At 46.4% G+C, this 19,441-nt stretch overlaps 1 protein-coding gene across 1 annotated transcript; it reads right to left on the bottom strand.

Moving 5' to 3' along the window:
* Positions 1-298: 298 nt before the first annotated feature.
* Positions 299-16,474, bottom strand: igfbp3 (insulin-like growth factor binding protein 3). Its single transcript, XM_078107880.1, has 4 exons — positions 15,582-16,474; positions 11,833-12,080; positions 10,433-10,552; positions 299-3,296 (listed from the first exon to the last, which is right to left on the bottom strand). Exons 1-4 carry the CDS (start codon positions 15,943-15,945, stop codon positions 3,171-3,173), a joined length of 858 nt encoding a protein of 285 aa, XP_077964006.1. The 5' UTR covers positions 15,946-16,474; the 3' UTR covers positions 299-3,170.
* Positions 16,475-19,441: the final 2,967 nt, after the last annotated feature.

Genomic DNA, 19,441 nt, shown 5'->3' with positions numbered 1-19,441 from the left:
ACATGCAGCTCCGCGCTGCCTTTTGACCCGCTCTCTGTTTGCCTCGGTTGGGCACAGGAATTCGCCTCAACCTCTTGTGCACACTGCCAGCCTGCTTGGCACCACCAGATTTATTTTTATTCTTTACAATTTGAACCTTTGCTTTATCCTTATTGACACATTCCAGGACTGGATGCCCCGATTGCCTGCAGAGGTGAAGCTGAGCTGATATGCTTATTGGTGTCAACACAGGCCTCCTTCTTCCCAGAGATATTTCAAAAAGGTCTCAGAAGACCGGAAAACAAACATCGACAGCATCTTAGAATGTGTTCACTTTTTATTTTAAAAAAAGAAGACATTAAATACAAATTATACTTTGAATCAACATCATTTCATTTCTCAGAGAAAATAATAACGGTGTGATTTCTAGTTAAGTATAAAAAAAAAAAACTCTTTGAAGGATAAACTTAAAAACAAAATACATTGACCCGTTAACAGAGAGATTCTTGATATGACCAGCAAGGAAAAAATAAAAAGTGACATTAAAGAAGTGTGTTCCTGGCTCTGCACTAGCAGACAGAGGCGGGGCGGCCGGGTGTGCATGGAGAGAAGTGACTTATTGAGAGGTGAGAGGTCCACCGGCCTTCAGAAGCAGGGAACCGAGAGGCCGGAGGGCCTGAGTGACGCAGATTTTGCCTGAGGCTGAAACTTACAAATGACCCTGCTGAGCAGCAGAAGGAAAAGGTTCATACATTTTTTTTATTTTTTTTTAAACATTCATTAGTGATTATATTCCCCAAAATACACTTAATCAAATACACTTTGCTGTGCAATTGGCGAGCCACTAAATTGTTGAAAACATAGAAAACATAGTTTGGTTCAGCTTATAATTCTTTTTTAGATAAATAATTGTATTTTTAAGTACTGTACATGATGTCTAGTCCGACACATAGCTGGCCAGGAAATAATAATAATAATAATATAAAAAGACACACTTACAAATATGTGGGAGGGAATAGCTTAAACATATTTGTATGCACGTTCCTCCCTGTACATAAAGTCTTTGAATAGGTGGGATAAAGCACCAACAGGTTAGTTGTAAGCTGCTGCTCTTTATTAAAGGACGTGTACAGCCGATGTCATGCTACCAAGCTACTGGGCAAGCATTCTTTGTCGGCACTCTCTCCACTTTTCAAGTCTTTACACAGGATGCGGGAGAGCATCGGGCAGGAAGCTCCTCGCGGAGGACCCCTCCTCCTCCCTCAGACCCCCTGCCACTTGTGTGAATGCATATTTGGTGCTGTGTCCACCTTGTGGAGATTTGTTGGCATATGATCATACAAGCAGTTTTTTTTTCAAAGAAACAAAAACAACAACAACAACAAAAGAAAAAAGTTGCATTGAATGGAAAATCTCTGAGGGGTCGTTAGTTAAGTTTGCTGTCAGAAGTCCTGGTGTTGCTTCATTTTACTCTTTTATTTATATCCCTTTCCTGCCTGGGTTATTATTGTTTTCTAACAGTATCACACTCTTTCATCTGACATTACCTCTAAGGAAAGGTATGCAGATGCAGATAGGTCCAATTGTCTTTAACTGCATGCATTGATGAGTAGCGGCGCAGCTAAAGTGCTTTAAGTGCTTGTGCTTGGGCTTGAAGCATAGGGGCAGCTGGCACCTGCGGTAGGACGGGCCGATCACAACGGACTCGTCCCGTTCAAACAAGCCTACACCAGGTTGCACCACTGACAGGAAAAGGACCAGAGGCCGGGAAGGGTGCCGGAGTGGGGGCTAACAGCGCGGTTTAGTGGGTCGGAGACGCGCATGGGATCAGGCACACTGACGAGGACAAAGTTTTAGACGGGTGATAAAGACATATAGGATTGGAGGACCTCAGCACCGGAGTCGGACGGGGATGAGGACACAGGAGAGCGAGATTCAAGTGGAGGAGGGACATGGATGCGGACAGGAACAGTTGCACGAAAGAGACCAAAGAGATCCATCCTTTTAGTTTTAAATACCGGAGACTCATACGATAGAAATGTCCATGGTGACTTCTCAGACCTTCGCATACATTTCTATTGTTGCCAAATCATCGCAACTACTCTGGAAAACAGTACCAGCTAACTGCTAAATCTGCGCCCTACGCCACATTTCGGAGGCCTAATTGCTTAATTGCAATAGTTTCATTACGTGTGTTCTATGTGTTAAGCTTTTATTTCAGTTGGCACTAACCAATGAGAAAGGCTTTTCCATCAGCTCCTTTAAGCCACCTTTGAGCCACATTTCAAGCATGCAGGGAACAAGTATTTGATAGTCAAAAGGTTGATTCGAAGGGAAATATTCCTTTATCGGAAGACTACAGGTGGTGAAAAGGTGGGGAGATATAGGAAGGTTTGTTTTTAAGGCACTGTAACTGCATGGTTCGCCTCCATCCCCGTCCCGTTTGCAGGCCCCTGGAGGGACAAGCCAGAGGCCCCTGGAGGGCCTTCGGAGCTGGATAAGTAGCCCTCGCATAATCCTGTCCTCCTAAATGAACCCTGAGCCAGAGAGCGTCTACCTTTGCAGCATTGTTTTTTTTTATTGGAGAAGGGGCTGGAAATTGGCAGTCGGATATCTCTAAACTGAGTTTAGTGACTTACAGTATTTACACAAATAAACACTCACACGCCATCTTGCACAGACATGCAGATGCGCACAGGTATGTTACGCAAGCGCTCGCACATTAAGACACACACACACAGACTCTCGCTTACACACAGACAGACACACACAATAGAGACGGAGGTGGTGCTTTTTTTTTTTTTTTCTCCAGGTCACAGTTACAAACTTTAAAGCGAGTGGAAAAGTCCCTCCTTCCTCTCCCCCTAAAAGAATAGTGCAGATGTTTGGATTTTCTCTTTCTCTCGTGTTTCTTAAAGAAAGGATGAAGGTTCCGTCAGCGCAGGACAGATAGCTGTGAAGGACAGGAGACGTGTCCCGGGCCCCTCCCCATTGCTCTCCACCTGTCTCCCACAGAAATCAGACCTAAAATCAAAGGCCCAGAGCCACTTCAAATGTTTACATAGAACTACATGAAAAGGGCAAAGTAGACTCTCTCTTGTCTTTCTACCCCCCCACCTTCACTGCACACACACACACACACACCCCACCCAGTCTTCTTCTCTCCGTCCACTCGTCATCCCTCCGTCCCCTCATTTGCTCTCCAGGGTGTAGCACTGCGTCTCGCCTCGCTCCCTGCCGTCGTAGCGGGGCAGGCGCTGCCCGTATTTGTCCACACACCAGCAGTAGCCCCGCCTCCTGCCTTTGGATGGACGGCACTGCAAAAACAGGTATGGAGAAAGAATAAGTGTCCCATGAAGAAAAGGTGTGAAGGAGTCAGTTTCCGGACAAACATCCCATAACGAGCTCTGACTTCCGTCTTTAGTTTAAAGACCACGAAGAAGAAAAGACTGAGACTGAGAGCCGCAGAGGAATTATTGCTTTGGGACGCAGTGTCTTAAAAACAGATTAGCGTTTCCAAGGAAAAGGGTTACCCTGACACAGCTTCATCAACACAACCCTCAAAGTGAGTTATATTCAGCCTCTATCTCTCGTGTTTGGCTTTTAGGTTTTGGATGCTTGTCAGCAGGCCAAGTCATGCCTCAGCAGAACTCTAATAAGACAAAACCACCATTGATCACGGAGAGGAATGCCCTGCTGTCTGGAGCCGCCTGCCAGCTTTTATGAGCTGTATCTATCAGAATGAGACAACACAGATGATGCAGCTGCTCGCCTTGTGAAATAAGATAATAAATGTATCGAGATCGGAGCGGCCGTTTAGTTTGTTCCTTCTGTGAGCAGTTTATTTATCAGGCCAATCTCTCCTCCGACCTAAGGGGCAAACGATGAAAAAGCAGCTTATTTTTGATCGAGGGGGGGCGGAGAATAAGTAACTCACGGAGTGAGTGAGAGGGAAGGAGTGTGAAGGTAAACATGGAGTTGCTAAAGTATTTGCCAAGGCCAAGGTTGGAGGGCTGCAAGGAAGCCAGTGCTGCTATTCTGGGAAACTGGAAGAAACTAAAAAATCATCTGGAAGTGATTATGGCCTCCGCGTGCACGAGCACACATAAACACACATCGGCAAACATGTAGGCGCACACAAACAAGAGTTGTATCTACTGTACGTATACATACCACCCACCGGCACGCAAACACACTCATATAGTCACAAACATCAGGCAGGGGGCAGTCCATAAGTGTGTATATTTCTGTCTGCACCAGCAGACTGGCTTTCAATTCACCACGGATGATGCAGCTGCTCACTGGTTTTGAAAGAACAAAACCAGTGGATTTGCAATTGAAGGTTGTTTACTTTTACCCACCAGGCGAACTGCGTAGCCTTTGGTCACTTTCTGTATGATATGAGAAATGTTTTAGCCGACGCTTGAATCTACATCGATAAAACACTTGCAATTTACTTTCGTTCAATAATCTTTTTCATTGATTACAGTTGAGGCCTTTCTCTAATGCACTTATTCTACATGAACACGCAGTGAAAATCTAAGCCGGACTAAACTAATACAAATTGGATGTCTTCATTTCTCGTATCCTGTACAGAAATGAAAGGGAACCAATGGCTGCAGGGGACAGTGGGGCGTATTTGGGAGGGGTGCACATTGATAGCCAACAAACAGGAAACCTTTGTCCTTTGCATTTAACACCAGCCCAGATGTGATGAGTTTGAGAGCAAGTGTGATGAAATAACGGCTTTTTTTTGTGTGAACACTGGGAATTGGGACATTGTTTTGAGGTTGCTAACATGGATGACTTCAACGGGGGAGAATGCAACTGTGTTGCATCTGCAACCACCAGTCAGCACCGAATATTTATGGTTTATTCACATTATATTTTTGAGAGTTGCCTAAAAAGAAGATACTACTATCATGTCTGTTATGTATGAGCAGTGACCAGGAGACTGCCAGTCTAGCTCGGCATGGACACTTGAGGGGATCTGTTTCAATATCCCCACTGCAATGATCACATATCCTCAGTCGGCTAGCTTACGCTTTTCCCCTGAACACAATCAGATTTCATTCTTCATGGCAGGCAAAGACGATAAATATAACATTTATTTTGTTCATATGTGTTACACATATTAACCGACTGTCTTTATTTTTTTTTGTTTCCTTGTCAAATTATGTTTTACGTTCTCATTTACTTGGCAAGAGGGGTCTCCTCGGGAAATCTGTTAAAAATCAGAAGTGGGCTTTATATTTACAAAATGCAGAGAACCCTTCACTTGGTTCCCCTGTTAAATCCCTTTGGTGATATTTCCCAAAATGCCCAAACCAAAACTTTCGCAATACTTACGGACTCCATTGCATGCGGCAAAGTAGTGACAAGCAGGCAGGCAGGCCGACAAAATTTACAGTGCGACCAGGTGTCTGTTTCCGCCGTCTTCAACATACAGCCCGAGTGCATGATCAAAGGCAGCTTTATAGAGACGGAGGCCTATTAAAATACCTCGCCAACAACTACTGCAGCAGTCTAGGGGCAAGTATGCAGCCCAACACGCCCCATTCTCACGCGCTCACTTCATCAAGAGATCATTTTCGGTTTTTCCTCCTTCCTCCTCCTCCTCTTGTGTCCTACTCAGTTTTCTGTCTCTTTCTCCTCTCCTCCCGCCAGTACACGCCCCCCCCCCCCCGCCCTCCTCCTCCCCTCCTTCCCCCTCTCCCCCCCCAGGGAGCCATCGTCTGTCTGCGGCCAACTTCTATTTCAGCCCTGACCCAGTGGACGACACTGCGGAGAGGAGCTTAACATTGTGTTCCTCTGCTCTGGTTAATGATGATGGAGTCCTATGTGTTTGGTGTGTGTGCGCGCACGCGTGTGTGTGTGTGTGTGTGCGTGTGAGTGTGTGAAGGTTGAAAAGCCAAAGGAGGACGGAAGGGAGAGGAAGCGCAAAATGTTCATGTGTGCATTCCCCTGTTGCTTGGCTACCTTTGAATTTCCACTCAGTCTCTCTTTCATCTGAGAACCATTAGCAGTCATCTCGAGCAATCCTTTCTTTATGGCTTGAATCTATACACACACACAAACACACACACACATGCACGCAAAGAAGGAGAATGTCCAAGACGGCCAAACGTTTGTCAAGTGGCGTCCGGTCTGCAGCAAAGAAGTTATTTATACAAAGTAAAAGTACTCCTGGTCACCTCAAAGACCACGAGCAATCTATCTGGACTCACCACTCGTTACTTTGACTCATGGCAGTAAACTGGCTGACTGCACAGCGCGTCCTCCATGAGGCACGGCGAGGCGGGGCGGGTGAACTCAGTTTTTGGAGCGGTGGCTCAAGGTGATCACTAATCCAAGCCTTCTGCGTCTGACTGACCCGATGCTGGCCCCGCCTGGTCTGCATGGCCGTCACTAAAAAAAGCACGTTTCATCGAACCCACACACACATAATGCCACCTTTATGGGGTGTGTGTGCGGGTGCGTTGTCCGCATGAATGTGTGCTCTTGTGATGCCGGCCTTTATAACTAATAGCAGCGCCGCAGGGCGCCCCGGACATTTAAAAGAGCCCAGTCTGACCACGGGATAAACACAAGCCCATAAAATGCAATGTGTGTATAGGGGCGCAAGTATATGTATGGGTGTTGGACAGTGCATCAACGTGTGTGTGTGTGTGTGTGTGTGTGTGTGTGTGTGTGTGCATTGAGATTGGCTGCAGTACATATGGGCTTTTATGTTAAATAGTTTCGTGAGAAATGACAGTGAATAGTTATAGAAGAATGGAGTCCATAAAAAACCTTTATATACGATATGAATGAATGTGATTACTTTGCTCCGTTATATATGAAAAATGGTACAGAAAACAATTGGAAAACATCGATAACAGGTCACAGGTCATATTTTTAACACTGTGGGTGTTCACACAGATGACACAGTCAGATTATAGTCATTTACATTACACAAATCCTTGGTTAATAATAAAAGTGGTTATGATGTGAAGATGGGGTATTAAACTGTAATGCTTTTGTACCTTTTTTAAACCGTCCGTATTATCCAGGCATAGTTGTGTTATCAGTACTGTGACTCAGGTACCGCCCTGGCACTGGTATTGAAAACAAAACAAAAAAAGAGTTCCCCATGTGAGAAGGAAGGCGAGGTGGATTATAAATCCAGGGAGGGAGCGGAACGAGACAGAGAGACAGATTGAAAATAGATGTCTGCGTCCCCGAAGGTTGGCCCGTTATTATAAAGCCATTGTGGTCGGTGTGTACGTTTCCACAGATCCTTCTGAGTCACGCTCAATAAGTCAGTCCTTATGGGCCTGGCACCGCCGGGACACAGTGAGGGGCGAGGAGGAGGGACGAAGGTACCGGGCACCTGGCTCACATCCTTAACCCACCGACTCGTCCTCTTGCTACACCTCCTCCTTTTCCCCTCAACACACTGTGTTTCTGTCTCTGGGGGCACTAAAGGAGCCCCCAGAGACAGAGACACTGTCCTCCCATTCACAAACCCCCTGCCAGGGGGGATTCCACGCCAAACAAGGAAGGAAAAAAGCCGGGTGGGCGGAAGGAGAGGATGGAGCGGACGTTGGAGCGGGAAGGCAGAACAAAAGGCGGGGGGGTGACTTTAGGGCGGGGCAAAATGGGGGGGGGGGTGTAAGGACGGGTGGGTGAAATGATGAATAAGAGAGAGTGAGAGGTTGAAACTCTGTGGGGTGTAATGAGTGGCTCAGTGTTGGGCACGCGTGGCCTGAACTGGGATACTGGACTAATTCATACAACTGCTGCTAAAAATAGGTTCCTCCATAAGCGAGGTAGGGCTTACCCCGCTCAACCTTCTCCTATTACTGCTAACATGTAAACCGAAAGCCACACACATGCATGCATGGGACGTTTTCCTTGTGATAGCTGACCCTTCAAACACGATTCCACCCCCCGACCAATCGCTCCGGTATGAAAACTCACCCACAGTAGACATAAGAAAAGTTTCTCTGGGGTTTTGGGGGCCTTTATGTAGACGGCAATAGATTTTAACGTGTGTAGTATTCCGAATGGAAAGCGGCACTTTCTGTATCTTTGCGAAACCGCCACTCACGTGGTCAGAAGGCCATCGATCGGGTGTGCGTGGTTCAGAACGTGTGCAGGATTTCACAGCAGGCTATTTTAAGCCGGGGCTTCGAGTGTGGTCGCTCGAAACAGCTGTGAACACCTCAGACATGGGAAGAGGACACATTGTACAAACTATTACAATTTGAGCCCTCGTCCACCTTTTCCCGTTTGCTCAGTACATTCAAATGGACACGAGTGCCGAATGTGCAGAGTGACAAATGACAGCAGTGTGTGTACAGCCGTACTTTGGCAGAGCACAGTGTGTTGGCAAAATACTGAGCATATTATGCGGAGTGGACAGTAAGGTAACAAACATTGCTGCAGGAATGCTTTCGCAAGGCTCGATGATCATTTTCTTCCGCTGTGAAAGCGTGTCAGTAATTAAGCACATTGCAACCAACATGAATTTAATCTGAACTCAGAAGGAATGCAAAATGCTTAATAGGAACTGGACTTGAATGAAACCCTCTTTGCAGTACTTTCCAGTGACTCTAAGTCATCTAAGTCTGGAGTCTGCAGTCGTGCTTAACATCATATACTGGCCAAGTATTTCTGATGAAACACAAGCCTCAAAAGATCTGTATTCATTCAAAGTAAAAGCACTATGTGGTTGTTGCTCATATCACTGGCGCGGGATTGAAGCAATAGCAACGAAGCTGAAATACGGACAAAAAACGAGAGAACAATATTCTGCTTCTGCAAGTGTCACACAATGACTCAATGTTGTTGTTCCTTGATGTGAAAAGCTTCAAAGTCAGCTTCTGTTTTCTAATACGTTATCAGGAATGTATCAAATGGACTTATGTTCCTACTCCTATTTCACTATTGATCCTTAAAAAAGTTTTGGTCCCTGGAACTATTTGGCACTATTTGTCGGAAAATGAAAGATGAAACCTCCAGCTCTTACCGGCCACCTTTCAACAGTTCGTAAGCATTTGATATTAAAAGATTTTGGGTGTCATTTGAGATACCGAGACAGCTTGTGTATCGTATGTATAGTTATGCCCGTATTTCCTCTGCTCAGTGGCTCAGTCAACCCCCTCCCGCCCCCTCCCGCCCTCTCTCACCCCCTCCCACCTCCTCCCACCTCCTCTCCCTGCTCCCTTCTTTTCACGGTATTGTCACCCTAGACGGTTCACACGGTCTCCTCTTCGCTCTGTTTCCGGTCATAAATCTCTGCAACACACCGTGAAGGCACATCCCCTCGGATGGATTTAACGCAACACCCCTCCGAGAAAAGGGCGACAAGGGCTGCAACACTCCTGCACAGACACACATTCACAGACACACACACTTAGACCAGAGCTGACACTTTACCGGTACGTGTCTGTTGATGAAATCCAGGAAAAGAAGTGTCTTTGAATAAAAGTGACAATAAAATCTCACTTTGGAGACTTTGGGGAAAGAGTGGTAGGAATTTGAGAGGATGATTTTATTGTGTGTGTGTGTGTGTGTGTGTGTGTGTGTGTGTGCAGGCTGGAGTTGGTCTCTGACTCATGGTGCTTGTGGCTGGGTTTTTTCTGTGACTCATGCGTTTCTCAGAACAGGCTCTAGATCAGCGTAATCCCTCCGATAAGGCTCCCAGGAAACAGGACACCGGTATTTATTTGACACGCCGTATGTGTCTCTCTCACCCCCTTCCACCCCCCTCCATCCTCCCCATCCCCCTCAAGGTCAGCACATCGGCCCGCCGGGCCTCCTCCGAGTGAAGTTTAGCTTCCTCGTTTTTTAGTTTTTTCTCCCCCGTCTTACCCGTGAGCGTGGCCATGGGTGGCCCGGAGGCCGCTGCACCACGGACGAGAAAAACTAAACCAGTGACAGTCTGTTTGTTTTTCTTTACCTCACCAACAGCACCCCACACCTACACACCCTCACCAAAACTACCGCCATCAAACAAGCGCCATACTTACACTCCCCTGCCGCCACATCTACCGTGCCACACACACTCCCAGACCGCATTCTTACATCCCTACCCCCCACACTCTCCCACACCACACACCCACAAACACACCTGACCGACTTCATTTCCTGTGAGGCATGAGTCAGACGGCTGCAGTGCATTTACCGGAGTGATACATGGTTATTAGCCATTCTGATAATATAGTGTTGATGTGGCTGTCAAGGCAACCCAAGGAGCTGACAAAATAGGACAGAGGGGAGGGATGGGGGTGGGGGGCATGTGTGGGTGGGTGGGATGAGCCGGAGAGGATTCTTTGGAAGGATTCTTTGGAAGTGTTCAGGCATGTGGTGGGTCTTTTGCATGTTCACAGGTGTGTGTGTGTGTGTGTGTGTGTGTTTAAGTGTGTGAGATAAAGAGAGAGACGAAACAGAGTGGGGAGCCATTCACCTGTTTTTTCTTGTAGAAGCCCTTTCTGTCACAGTTGGGTATGCGGAAGCCCCTCGGATTGAGTACGTTGCTGATCTTGAGCCCGCTCAGGATGCTCTCCATCTCTCGTCGACACGGCCCCTAGCGACATGACAAACCGCCCGGCAACGCCAGCGTTACACGCTCGTGCCAACACAACCACAGGCCACGAAGAACACCAGGAGCGACCACACATTTATAGAAGTTCACTAACACCCCCCCGAGCCCTGGATTTTCCATGATTTATACAATACTTGGATTAAAAGATATTTCAAAATCAGTTAATGGCTGCAATGTCACAATACAATATGTATCTTAATGCCTTGCACAGTTTGTCAATGCATCTTATTTGTGTCTGCTATCTAAATCGCGCTTGTCAGAACAGCAGCATCTCGCTGTGGTGAATGAACTCGTTGAGGGTCAGGAAATGAGACGTCATCTTTCAGGAAAAATTGGTACCTTGTCTCACGAAATGTTTGATAGAATACAACCGAAATGATTGTGTTTGAATAGTAGCAACAAACAAGGGTGGTTGTATGTAAGATGTTTAACCTCGGTGTCATCACAGTTACAATCCACGGTCACTTTACATAAAAGAATATTTTTGTAAGTAAGTAAGCAATCAGTAATCAGTGTAGTGTTGTGACCAACGTTTGGATCAAAAGCTGACATTTGGGGAGACTGATACTACTTAACTTTAATTTGTGATTTAAAGACATAGCTCTCTTTACATTACACAGTGTGCAATTACAATACTGCACAAAGTGCATTGCATGGTTATCAACAATTTATTTCAGTGCCGTGATGTCAAAGTAAAAGCATCAAGACAAAAAACCACTGCGCTGGTTAAAGTTACTGGACTGACGTCACTCCGAACTCAAAGGACGTGAATTCGCAAGTCACTCTGTTTGAAACTCCATCCTTTTCGGCGGTTATGTGTGCTCATCATTCATTGTCATGTTTAAAAATGGCCACTTTTATTTTTAACTGTTACTTTGTCTAAAGTTAGATGTTGTGTGTATGTTTAAAGTGCCATGGCACCCGTAAATTAGTTAAATTGATTAGAATTAATTAATTTTTCAGTCAAAAATGGTATGCTAACATTTTTTGCTGCTCAATGACGAGAATGTTTACTATTTTTGTCATAGAAAGGCCAAAAATAAATATAAGTCAGAGGTGGTAGCAAGATAACAGCTTTAAGCCAAGAAAAACGGTCTTATCCTCTTTGTTGTTGGAAGCGTCACATGACGGAGACAGACGGAGCTATTTTATTGTATATATTGAGCTAATCATCTTAATGCCTCTGCATAACCCATTTTCCCTTCATATAGCGACAACATAACAGCTTGAACACTCTCATTGCCTCATCGGGTGAAACTTACATACTCGGTCTCCCTCTTGTTCTCCAGGGAGAAGTTGTGCATGTCCATATTGGCTCCTCCTGACACTGATTCCACCTTGTAGCTCTGAGTCTTCCTGTTTTGGTCTTTCTGGATCAGCTTTTTGTGGAGAGGAGCCCTGGTGTCCATCGAGCCCTGGCTGTGTCCTCCCTTCGCGGTCTCCGCGCCGGGCAACACCGGCGTGGCCGCGGTCACGTTGGAAGAGCCTTCTAGCTGATGTCCGTCCTTCTCTAGAGGGGCAAAAGGTCATTCATTAGTTTTCAGATAATAAACCGCCTTTTTGAGATGTTTCATTCTCACTGAACGATGCTGAAGTTAATATACGACTCATAGAAGATGAAGATAAATATATAATATGATTATGTCAAATCTGGATAAGATTACTCTCCACCAAATGCGTAAAAGTCTTATTATGTCTTATGTAACCTGAATTAAAAAAAATGTTAAGGCTGAAACTGATAAAACGTGTTTAGAACTGCAGAATCTTCAGGCTAATCGTCCACATTGGGCAAGTGGCCTGGTCTTAAGTTGCCTTGATGTAGTTAAAACAGTCAAATGTCCCAGAAATGAGATTTAAAGCAACCCAAAAGGTGCACAACCTTTTTATGTGGGTGACCGAATGCAGCAAATTGAAGCGACACATTGACAAATGCTATTCAGACGGAGAGAGCGGATGCCAGCAGTGCCTAAATGCACCAGTATGCTTGTGCTCAACCTACTGACATCCGGAGGATCCCCGCCGGTCCGAACATCTGAGTCAGCAAAAACAATACAGTTCTTCCTTGCATCCAACTACATCAAATGACGGAGCTGAATGCAAAAGCAACTGCTTTTGGAGTCGCAAACTCAGCTTTGTAGATAAATATAGCATGCACTCAATAATCTATTGCTTAAATGAACTGCACTAACTATAAAAAAGTATTTTCCATATAGATAATAGCTGGAAAATCCTACATTCCCTGCTTGTATTATGATGGCTTACCACAAAACTCTATGTGGTGCAAAGACAGGGAATCAGCTGTTATATATTGTCAAACAATTTTCCTCTAATTTACTTCAAAGCTTTAATTTGATCAAGTACTCAAATGAAACATTTGAACGTCAGCGATATCTGCTGTTCGTAATCCAACAGAGAAGTCTGCACTGCCTGAGAGGCCTGTTTTTAAGAGACCAAATAAAGTTAACTCGTTGCCCAGTGGGCCTTTTGGAGCCCGAGCAGATGCCAAGTAATAAAGAGAAAACATGAAGAATTGATTTCCACAAATTCACACAGCATGCGACCAAGAGACAGTCACAGAGACACACTGGGTGAGAACCCCTCCCTAATACAACATGTTGTGTAGGGAAGCAGGGGAAACGAGTATTGTTGCTAAAAGAGGAGGAGGTTCTGGCAGTAGGGGGTAAAGTAGGAGACCAGGGAGCACATATATTAATAGCCTGCGGCCCTGGCAAAGATTCCAGTCAAATCGTTAAAGACAGTGTGGGCACCATCTGACCCGAAAGGAAGAGAGGAGGGGGCACAAAACACTCCTCCCTAATATAGAAGAGGACCAAACTACCAGCCGTATGCCACCCGGTCAGCCGTGCCGCCACAGTCGAAAGGGCCAAATGAGCGAGGAGACGACGCGAGGATGCAGAGAGGCGACGGGAACCCCCCCCCCCCCCCCCCCCACACACACACACACACACACACACACACACCCAAACAATTTTAAGACGTTAACTCAAAGCAGATTTAGTGTTTGCGCGCTGCGGTGAGGGCGGCGGACGGGCATGTAGGGGTGTGGCTTGTGTGGGCAGGCAGGCTGGCAGCCCACCCTTTCTCCGTGACCACCTGATCAATTAGTGACGTGATTGGCGTCTCCGCAATCGCCCCCGGCGACTGAAGAACTCGGGATAACAACATGGGTGTCAACAACAACGTCAACTGGAACAAAGCAGTCAGAAGCCAACAGTGATCCAAGGCCTGCAAAACTGTCCGTAAATGTCCATCACCGGGGACAGAGACGTTCAGCCCTTCTAGAATTTCGTCAAGAATACATTTTTATTGTTAATATAAACTTCTGTTTGACATGTTAAGAAGATCTGAGGCATTTCAGATGAACACGTTACGCAATTTGTTAGTATAATGGGACAGGGGCGAACAGCACAAACTGCGGTGAGGAGAGCTTGTAAATGTCTGGGAGGAGAGGCAGCTCATGGAGCTCCATGGGGACTGATGGTTGTGGAAACACTTGAGCTGCACTGAGACACTCTGACCAACAGGGGCGCTTAGGATCTTTCCCCCACAATCGTCCTGCAGCTCCAATAGTGGGAGTCACTGGAGTTCAGCATGCATGGAACTCACCGCTGTTAGACGGATGCTGTGAGTAGGGATGCGCTTATGTGAATCTTGACCGAGAGGGAAATAATTCAGGAGAGAAATATGCAGGAAAAGTGACAGGAAGTGAGAGTTAGCGTGTGTGTGTGCGCGCTGCTTGATGGATAAGCATGTCTGTTTGTGTATGACACTGTGGCTGTGGAGTGCTTGCACACCCCACACTACTTTGGTCAAGCCAAACAGCCATGAAGAAAAAACACACAAGGGCTCCTGGAGGCCTGACGTCAGCAGGGCCTGAACACACAGCCGTGTGTATTCACACGTAGGTGGCATGTGTGCCGTCTCACCGGTGTGAGCAGCATGCAATCCATTCACACAAAACGCCATGCAGCAACGACGTCGCTTGGTATTGGCCGGCCTGCGCGCAATGATGAAATATACACTTTGGGCTCATTGGTTGAGAGTGTGCGCTGTATTGGAGGGTGTGTTGGTCGCTCAGGGGGAACTCTGAGAAAATGCCCCCCACCCTCCCTCTTTGCCACACAGCCGAGATGTTTTTGGCCCAAATCCTGCAGCAGCACATATTTTCATGCTGTGTACAAAAATCCATGAGCTTTCTTTGATGGAAAATAAGGACATTACAGAAGACAGGGACATGGTCTGCGCTCAGCCTCAGCTAAATACTGTATACTTACAGTATGTATGTGGCATTCTTTAACTATTGGTTTGATGGAGCCAGGATGTGTGTGTGTGTGTGTGTGTGTGTGTGTGTGTGTGTGTGTGTGTGTGTGTGTGTGTGTGTGTGTGTGTGTGTGTGTGTGTGTGTTTGTGAGAATGAGTTGGTGCTTTTTCTATGACGATAAAAGAACAATCGGCCAACTGCGAAGTCAAAATATTTTAATTCCGTGATTCGGATTTGTCGGTATAAGCACGATGGCACAAAGACGTGCGCACGCAGGAAGAAACTGTGGTGGAAAGCAAAGGATGATTTGCTGCGTAGACCTGCAGCCCGTCGCTGGTGTTATCCGCTCAAACTTTCAGGAGGAAAGGAGACATGTTAAACCCATCAATGCGCAATCTCACCCCCCCACCCCCCAGTCTCTCCTTCCTTCTAAAATGTGTTGTGCATGGTGGCGTGCTGCTAAACAGTCCACTGAAAACACATCGCATGCAGTGGTACGTCTATACATGCGGCACGACGCACTTAATCGTTTTTTTTTTCCATGAGCAGGGAACACCTCGGGTCAACTCAGAGCAACAGCTTATGAGGTGGGGGGGCGGGGGGGGCGCCTAATGCACTAAATAACAAAAACAAAAACAACAGCACACACGCACACACACACACGCGCGCGCCAAATGACAATTACTGTCAGAAGCGCAAATGACAGCGGCAGCAGCCGCCTTGTCCCACCTTGTTTCCGCGCCGGGACGAGCGCCCCGTTGAGCCTTTTGGGCGCCGCGGCGGCGCACACTCCCCGTCCCTCCAGCAGCGCCTGCAGGGGTCGGCTCTCCCCCGGCCGGTGCCGGCAGGTGAAGCCGGAGCCACAGTGCGCCGTGTACACTCCGCACGCCAGTCCCTCGCCGAGAGCGCACGTCATGCAGCAGCCGCAGCCGGGCTCCCTCACCCGCTCCAGGCAGTCCTTCGGAAGCGGCTTGCACTGCAGCAGCGCGCCGGCGTCGCAGGGCTCGCATCGCACCAGCGGCCCCACGGTGCCGGCGAGCCCGGCGAACGCGGCCAGCGCGGCGGCGAGACAAAGTACGCAGAGACCGGGCATCGTGCCGATTAAGCGAGTCACAAAGGGACGGCGTGCGCGTTGTCGCGTAGGCTTAAGGGGACTTTCTGTGACACGGCGAGCCGGCTAGCTTTCTCCATCTGTATTTTCTTTTATGCGAAGTTCTCGTTTTATACAGGCGGAAAAAAAAGAGCCAACAAGTCACACCCTCCTTCGTATGAATAATGTAAACGGAGAGCCCCGATATGAGGGACCGCCGCATCCAGTCAGGAGACAGCGAGCTGCTCAGACGTTCAACTCGTTTAATCCCTTGTAATAATTCACTGAGCACTGGCCGTTATCTTTTCATGCTCGCTCTGATCTCACACAAAAGCAAAGGTGTTTGTTTCCATCTGGCAGGTCGGCCTCTTTTCAAAAGACAAGTCAGAGTGCAGAGAGCTGCAGATGGCATCAAGGCAACGCATCGGCTGCATTTATCTTCAGCAAATCATATTTGATCTCGCAGAAAAGCTGCACAGATTTCCACCGTTTAGATAAATGTGCTGCGTGTTGTCTGTACCCGAACCGGCGTAGGTTTTCACACCACTGGCCACGTCCCCTGCTGACATCAAAGGTATGTGAGTGAATGCTATTGGTGGTACCCCCCCCCCCCCTCATGCAATGCTGGTAAAACATTCCCCTGGACAGATGTACAGGTGGCCTCCATATTAACCCTAAACCCCAGAACATTGTTTGCTTTGGATGTAACTTGTGCACGACCGCACGCTCAGTGGAAAGTCAAAGAGGTGTTACTGTTCTGCAAAGTTGGGAGCTGCAGAGTTCGGATGCACAGGCCGGGCAGAACATGCATATAACTGCGCACGTGAAGACCAGACTGCATAGCTGACCCGTTTGCCCCAATTAGTTTCAGAGGCGGTGCTCACCTTCCACATACAGGGAGCAGACCTGGTGATCTGGCATGTTGTATCCCCTCCTCCTCCTCTCCCCCCACCCTCTAAACACACACACACACTTTTCCTTGTCGCGGGTCCCATCAGCGAGCGTGCACCTTTCCTCCTGAATGCTCCCCTCGACCCCACAGCATTTCAAATTATTAGGGGAAAGAAATCCTGCAGGCTCAGCATCGCCCCCCTGTACGGCATATTCTCCTGTTCTGCAATAACAAACGCAAGAGGGGGGTACACACTGAGAAAATAAAGCAATCAGTATGGGCCATTGTGTGATTTCCACCACAGAAGCAGAAAAGGTGTTGAGACTGCATTACAAAAAAACAAGCAACGGGTAATGAAACACTCCCGGAATAGCAAGAAAACGTCTCTGGCTGAGATTAGTTTTCTTATTGCGCCACTTTTTTTCACGTCCTCTGACCTTTGGTTTGATTATTGCCTGCTCCCCGTCCAGGGTTTGATTTAGCTAAAGAACCCTTACCGTTTAAACTACTTCAGCAAAAAGACAGTTTTGGAAAACTATGCCCCCTTTGTGTGAACACAGTATGATATACAGATCCAGTTTATTTTGTCATACCATGAAGGTGACGGGGTTAATCCTAACGTGCTGGTATTGTTTGCCTGGCTGAAGATAGCGGTTAAACCTAAGACAATATATAAACAGCTAAATGGATTTGACATTTTTGCATGATCAGATAGTCAACCAACGGGGCCATAACATTCGCCTCGTCCTACACATCCATCGGGACCTTCCAGATCTCAGCTTCAACTTCATTAGGAGATGCCATTTGCCTCAACAATCCTGTCTTCATTTTGCATTTGCATGTATTTCTCTCTGCCTCTCTGTTTTCTCCCATCGAGGAAAACTATTATTCTCTCTAGTTACAGCATCTTTCGTCCCTGTGAACATTCCTCTTCGTAGCATTCTCACGATGCAGCACATTTTAGGCCGTAAATCATTCATTGTAAACCCAAAGTCAATGATGGTCCTCAGTAATACTGGCACAATGCACTTTATAATTTGAGGTTTTGTGGCAGTGAAAGGATCTAGACAGATGTATTTGTTTCCTGCCATCACAAGCGATTTGAGCAGCGCATTTTCTTGCTGTCAACATAATGTGTATTCGTATGCGAGCTATACCAACGCTGGCCACTTTATGAAAAGCATATCAATTCATTCAAAAAACAGGTCATTGCACCATGAATCATGTCGGAAGCTCTGTTATTTAGTGTTATTTTTCGGTTGGGCAACTTTCAATTTTACCAAAATACGCTACACAGTTTGCTCACGGTGGGCTCAAGACAGATCTGGTTTTGATGTTTAAAAAAAGGAAAGGAAAAAGAAGTCATTGGGTTGAGATTCCTATCCAATTTCCCTCAACGATGAGTTATTATTATTACAGAGATGCCAGAACGCTCTGTTATCACTTAAAGGAAGTTGACAGGAAAATTGTGTGCACAAGTATGATAGTAGGAGAGGAGGAATTGAAACAGGATGTGGCTCCGTAAACGCTAATGAATGTTTACCACACATTTGCTTTTAAATATATTCCAGCACATTACAAAGGGCTGGCAGATTTTCAATTAATTTAACGTTCCTTTAAGCGGCCAAACGATGGTCTTTCTTATCAATCCATTTAAACTTTGGTAAACATCCTAATAAAAGCAGCCCGAAATGTTTCAAGATATCGTCTGCTTTGTGTCTCATTGTTTTTATTGTACGCAGTTGGGTTGCTTTTCCTTCCAGGAGAACGATTCAGATGGGATTTATTTCAATACTGTTGAGTGTGGCCTACAGGAGAAAGGCATAAATAATACGTTCTGCCACTTTGTCTTGAGGAAAATCATTTGTTGCTCCTTAACTCAGCCGGGGCGCTGACAGCGGGGACAGGCCTCGTCCGTCATGGGGGAACATGAAGATCAGCTAATGAAGCGGGGATCGTTGCTGCAGGCTCACGCGGTTATTTGCATCTGGGATGTTTTGGGGACTTTAAACTGCCAGGCTGTGTGGATCTGGTACACTTAAAGTAAAACAGATTAAAGGGTTAGTTTATGGATGCACGAAATCATGCTAGTTTCATCATAATCACAGACGACATCTTTTATTATTTAATACTGAATACTGATAACTAGATGGGGTTTTTTTTTGCAGTAGTTGTAAAGATGATTTGCATGAAACCATATGTAAGAGGCCAACTTGGGTGGTAAACATCGGCCTTGTCAACCACCATCCTCAGACTCCATTAATTTGGGTGTTTTGAGGTTGAGGTTAAGATAGTTGAATCGTTTTTTCCCAAAGGTTCAAGGCCTATAGTTGTTGGTGTGACTGCGTCGTTAAATGGTTAGAATTCCCCCTAAGGGTTTTTTTTTGTGGCTATGAAGCAAACAACTGTGTCAATACAGTCCTCTTTAGTTTTTATGTGTTTTCCAACTTGAATAAACCAGAAAGTTTCCACATTTTCCAAAGCCATCGCGCTAACATTACGTGTGTACTTTCTTGGAAAGCACAGGACTTTGGAGTAAATATTGTGTGAAACTCATACAGCACGAGTTCAGTTTCCCTGCTTTCGCTGGAGATAATGGATCAGCTT

Source organism: Gasterosteus aculeatus, chromosome 8 (genome assembly GCF_964276395.1).
Source record: "Gasterosteus aculeatus chromosome 8, fGasAcu3.hap1.1, whole genome shotgun sequence".
Classification (NCBI taxonomy): domain Eukaryota; kingdom Metazoa; phylum Chordata; class Actinopteri; order Perciformes; family Gasterosteidae; genus Gasterosteus; species Gasterosteus aculeatus.
The sequence above is the reverse complement of the archived record's forward strand: the minus strand, read 5'-3'. Positions and strand labels throughout refer to the sequence as shown.

Coding starts and splice junctions, on each gene's coding strand:
- igfbp3 (XM_078107880.1), bottom strand. CDS start 15,945: ATGCCCGGTCTCTGCGTACTTTGTCTCGCCGCCGCGCTGGCCGCGTTC. Junction 12,081..15,581: donor CGTCCCGGCGCGGAAACAAG/GTGGGACAAGGC, acceptor TTGCCCCTCTAG/AGAAGGACGGACATCAGCTA. Junction 3,297..10,432: donor GCTTCTACAAGAAAAAACAG/GTGAATGGCTCC, acceptor CTGTTTTTGCAG/TGCCGTCCATCCAAAGGCAG.